At 38.5% G+C, this 5,783-nt stretch overlaps 1 protein-coding gene across 1 annotated transcript in view; it reads right to left on the reverse strand.

Annotated features, from left to right (window-relative positions):
• Positions 1-922: 922 nt before the first annotated feature.
• rimbp2a (RIMS binding protein 2a) overlaps positions 923-5,783 on the reverse strand; it is a 67,138-nt gene continuing 62,277 nt past the window's right edge. The window contains exon 22 of the mRNA XM_050053563.1: positions 923-5,174. Coding sequence (XP_049909520.1) covers positions 4,941-5,174 — 234 coding nt within the window. The 3' untranslated portion in view covers positions 923-4,940. The remainder of the gene's footprint in view (positions 5,175-5,783) is intronic.

The raw sequence follows: 5,783 nt of genomic DNA on the forward strand, positions 1-5,783 counted from the left end.
GGTTTTGGATAGTAAAGCTTCGTAGGTTAGGTTTAGGAAAGTAAGATTACATAGGTTAGGTTTAGTAAAGTAAAGTTAGGTAAATTAGGTTTAGGAAAGTATGGTTACGTAGGTTAGGTTTTGGCAAGTAAAGTAACGTAGATTAGGTTTAGGATTAAAGTTACTTAGATTTGGTTTAGGAAAGTAAGGTATGTAGGTTCATTTTTTTCTCGTTAAATTTCACAGATTAGGGTTTAGGAAAGTAAGTTATGTAGATTCAGTCTGGGTTATGTAGATTCGATTTAGAAAAATAAGGTTATATAGGTTAGGTTCTGGCAAATACAGTTCTGTAAGTTACGTTTAGAAAAAGAAACACGGCTGGGCATCATCATGTTATATACTTAACTTAACGTTACGTAGTTTTGTTTTAGGAAAGTAAAGTTACATAGGTTCAGTTTAGGCAAGTAAAGTTTCATGGGTTACATTTTGGAAAAGAAACATCCTGACAATGCACCTTAAAATAACTCAAAGCTCACTTGGTTTCCTGGGTGCCCTGTCTTTGCAACTTTCACCCTTAATTCTACTTTTTTATTGGTCAGAGGATCGCAATCTTTCTGATTACGTGGGTTACAAACAAATGATTGCTTCATGATATACAAATTCTGGTGCATTATTTTCCATAGGTATATGTTTGAATAGTGCATGAGAACAGCCTGCTCAACAGCACATCAATGACAGCTGAAGTCAGATGAAGGATTGACAGGATATTAACTTCCCTCACTATCATTTGTTCTGCATATGTCATCTGATCAGAGTCACACAAGGTTGAATATCTCCTGCTGTGTTAAATACAACCCCCCCTCAGTGAAAACACACAACATACACAAATGAATGTAAACAGCGATTTTCTAAAAAATATCAAATTTAATTTGGTTATAAAAGTTGTATTTTTTTCACATGCACACCCACACATAAGTAATCACCATAAATACTGTCCAATGATTTTTTCTCTTTTTCTTTTTTTGTCTTTTTTTTTAACCTTTGATTCACAAAGCAAGCACATACGGTGGACTGATACATCTGATCTCAAAGGACACTATGGAGAATGCTCGCAGTCTGTTAACAGGGAGAGGGAATCTCAGTGCACTAACAAAAAGGCTGTCGTAAAATCAAGTAGAAACATTTATAAATCATCTACAAATGGATCAGAGTACAAAAGAGCTACAGTGTTTTTGAGACAATACACCCATTCACAAGTGAATGATTTGGTATTGGGACACCATGTTGTGACAGTGAATTCAACTTTGTGACTTTGTGTGTGAGAAACTTTACAGAAACAGCTTTGGAACAAAAATCATGTAAACCTATTGCTAGCCAAACTTTTCTTACATTCCATTTTGGCAAACCCTCTTTTATCACTGCATTTAATCAATGATATCAATAAACAATGAGGACAGTGAACCCTCAAGTGCAGCTTGACATGAGGAACGACCGCAGATAAGTAGGATAGAAGGGTTATTTAAAACTAAACAGAGAGAGTAGAAGTTTTTAATTTATTAAAGCTCTGAGACATACTGTCCCTCCAGTTAGTAAGTGAGTTCTTGAGCACTTTTAGTGACCTCCACAGCACACAAAATGTTTATTCCTCGTCGTAATCCCAGTTAGTAGTAGCTTTCAAAATATGAAACTCCAATGTATTAATCTATAATCTTGTAGAAGTAAAACACACAATGACTATCTCTTGGAAAAACTGAGGCTGGACAGAGTTGAGTTGTGTTTGGGCCATCAGATAATGTGATCGGTGACACTGAAGGTTAGCGGTGCAGTTTGAATGTCTTTGAAGCACGTTAATCTTTGTCAGTGGTTTCTTTTCACATTTTAGTGCCTCCATTTAGAATTTGATTTCCATTGTAAACTTTTCAAAGACTGTATTTGAAATTGTCTGGCCACAGAAGAATAAGTGGAAGTTGAAAATGTATGCTGAATGTCAGATAAAGTTTATGACTGAAAGGAGCAGTGTGTAAGATTTAGGGGGATTTAGTGGCATCTAGTGGTGAGGATTGCAAATTACAACCAGCTGAAACTTCTCCCGGTTAGGATTCCTTCAGTGTTCATTGTTCAGGAGGTTTTTACTGAGAGCTGAATTATCCACAGAGGTCTCTTCCTCTCCAAAATAATTGAAACAGGTGATTAAAACCAGTAACAACACTGAATAAAACAGTTTCATGTTACAAATCAGTGTTTCCCCTATGCTGTTTGGCATGTAGCAGATAGGCAGCTCACTCAGCATCTTAAGATCTTAAGATACAAATATTTAAGAGGTTTTCATAGTGAGCCAAATTATCCGCAGAGGTCTCTTCCTCACTGAAACAAACAGACCTGGGGTCTCATTCATAAACACTGTGTTGAACAAAATGAGGCCTGAAAGAGGTGTACACTACCTCCTATGCGAAAAGTTGTTATCTGTCAATACAGACTTAACGGGAGAAACTTTAACCCATGCCTGTGAACATTTTGGAGATGGGAAATTGGTGATGTAGATGGCGAGGTGGAAGCCTGATTGTAGGAGTTGTCGAATATTTTTGCCGCCCACCATTTTTTGATTTTGTTTTTTTACATACATTTTTAGTATGGATCCTACGTATTGTTTTATAAATGAGACCCCTGGTGATTTACACAGGTAAGGACAACGAATAAAGCAGTTTCACATTACAAATATTTTTTTCTATGAACTTTTTCTATGATAACTTAAGATCCAGACTTTCAGGAGATTTTAACCAAGAGCCGAATTATCCGCTGAGACCTGGTGATTTAAACCACTACAAATTCTGAATAAAGCAGTTTCACTTTAAAACAATCAGGAGTTTTTCCAGTGTTCTCACTGTTGAGGGGCTGCTAACTTCAATTGCTGATGCAAAATGGGAAAACACGAAAGGCCCTATCTAGTGCCAGTGTTTGGTTTGTGCGTTCTGAGCTACTGTAGAAACATGGTGGTGCAACATGGCTATCTCCGGAGATGAGGACCCACTCCCTATGTAGATAGAAATGGCTCATTCTAACGTAATGAAAACACAATGATTCTTATTTTCAGGTGATTATACACTAAAGAAATGTCATATTCAATTTCTGCAAATATATCCCCCTAAATCCTACACACTGGACCTTTAATTCAGACTCATTTGTATTTTCTCACTGATTCACTCACTGATCCGTCTTGTGCACAAGAGTGTTTTTTTTACTCTGACAATGACTGAGAAAATGAATTCACACACAGTCAGTGTGGCAGCCTGCAGGATATTAAGTAGTTTCCACTGATCTGATTACATTTTCTGGTGCAAATCTTTTAGTGGCATTATGCAAATAGGTTTGTTTGTTTTAGAAGACTTGATTAAATATACAAAACAATCAGTGAGTCAACAAACTAAATGGAGCAACAACAGAATATTGGAATTACCGATAATTGTTTCTAGACTCTTTGAGTTCATGTGCTTATTTCATAAATTGTTATATTATCCAAGATCACAGGGATAAAGTTAAAATCTGTTTTGTATCAGATCCCCTTTGAGATGTGTAGAAGCTGTGTAACATGTTGACTTGGTATGTATAGTCCTTGTGTACCGCAAGTACGAGTTATGTAGAGCATAAATGTGACTGTGATTTCTCTCCACAGACCTCAGGTAGATGAAACAGAACCAGTGAACAATGCACAGCTTGAATATTCTGATTTGTAATTTCTACGAGGCTTCGACGTGGCCCTCTATATCAGCGTGAGACGACAGAACTGAACAGTGCACAGGCGATGGAGGTAGCAGCACATCACTAAATCACACGACCAATAACAACATGGCCTCTCCTTCAGAAAAACAAAACAAAGCATAAGTGAACAAGAAACATGAAAGGTGCAATCATGAATGCGTCACATACTGCCCATACACACACAGGCACACAAAACATGTCTTTCACCAATCAAAACACCCACCTTTGTGCAATAGGAAGACAGACACAAAACTTTGTCTTGAACTAGGCGTTTCATGACAGTTTGACAGCAAGGACAACAAACATTTCGGCTCTTATTTCATTTTCAGAAAATGACAAAGCACAAGCGACCCGTCATAGAACAGAAAAAAAACAAACTGGTGTAAATCAAGCTTGTAATCAAACGAGGAATGTCACACTTGTATTGTTTTCATAAAGGCCACTGAGACAGCTAAGCTCGCTCGGTGTCTCTGACATTAATGCCCTGTTGCCAATCTGCTGTTGTTTTTTAAAATCCTTTCATCACAGAAAAACTCCACTCTGCTGAGATCACAGGTACAAGTGGAAACGTTTCTTTTCTTCCCGCGTATGCTACCGCCTCTCTATGATATTGCACTGAATAAAGCCTTTGTGTTAGCAGCCAGCATTACTTCACAGAATGCCTCGATAACAGTGTAGTCTATTTGAGATCTTCTTAGAGGAGTATGGTCTCTGTTTCCTTGTGGTGACATCAGTACTCCACAATTTTTTATTTATTTTTTGGCTGAGAAAAAAGCTAGTTAGAAACTTAGGTGTAACCAGATGCTTTGTTTCCACAGCTACCCTGCTTGAAACAAATGAATCGTTTCTTCGTTAATGAAAAAGAAGAGAAAACACATGTCATGAAAATCCTAGTTTGTTTTTTTTTTGTTTTTTTTTAGTCATCCGTTGATTTAAAATACATCACAGTAATATGTTTTTGTGTCTGCAGGTGACCTCTCTCTGTCTCTCTCGGTTTTGGCACTGCACTGTACATAATTTAGCTGATTTGTATCCATCACCGCACATGAATAACTGTATGACTGGTTATAGTAAAATAGGCTCACGCAGTCCAGGAGGCAAAGCTCACATCCTCTCTGTCATGTGTTGTTGGATCAGAGTTGATTGTATGGATGCAATATACAGAGCCCGGCATGTGCACGTATTGTACATGTATGCTTTTTCTTTTACTTCACGGGGGAGAGTCTCTTCAGCAGCTTCTTCCCCTTGGAAAGTAGTCCCTTCTTCTTCTTGTTGGCCAGATCTTGGTCCCGGGGGTCCCGAGGCTCCACTGGGAGGTGGGGGCCCCTCGTAGGGCTGAGGGGTCTCATGGTGCCCGGGAGGAGGGGCCGAACGATCGGGGATGGCGCTCGAATGGGTGCGGCGTCATTGTCGACCGTGTCTGTGGTTTCTGTGGTAACCTGAGGAGAGAAGCGATGGGGATGTGTGGAGGCATGGGGCAGCGTATTACAAACGAAGCAACACTTTCACACGGCAGACTGTAGGACTCTGTCTGTATGTATGTCTGTCTGTGTGTTCTTGATCAAACTCTACTTTTGAAGGAATACTTCACCCCCCACCCCCCTGTGTTACACTGAATTCATGAAGGAAAGGTTTTCCTTACAAACCCCCGATGAATGAAGATTCAAAAACCAGAGAAAGTTTGGTAACACTTTACTTGAAGGTATCGACATAAGGGTGACATGTAACACTTTACTTGAAGGTATCGACATAAGGGTGACATAACACTGTCATAACTATGACATGACATGTCATAAACATTATGTACATGTCATAAACGTTTATGACTGCTGTCAATAAGTGTCATTCAGTTTTTGTAATGACAAGTTGACATTGTTTGGGTTGCCTTGATTATGACAACTTGATATTAATCAAAGTGACATTACCAGAAGTTGTCTTTGTCATGACAAGTTGACATTAGATTTGTTTGGGATGTCCCTATAATGACAACTTGACATTAATCAAAGTGACATTACCAGAAGTTGTCTTTGTCATGACAAGTTGACATT

The sequence above is a fragment of the Epinephelus moara genome, chromosome 9 (assembly GCF_006386435.1).
Source record: "Epinephelus moara isolate mb chromosome 9, YSFRI_EMoa_1.0, whole genome shotgun sequence".
Classification (NCBI taxonomy): domain Eukaryota; kingdom Metazoa; phylum Chordata; class Actinopteri; order Perciformes; family Serranidae; genus Epinephelus; species Epinephelus moara.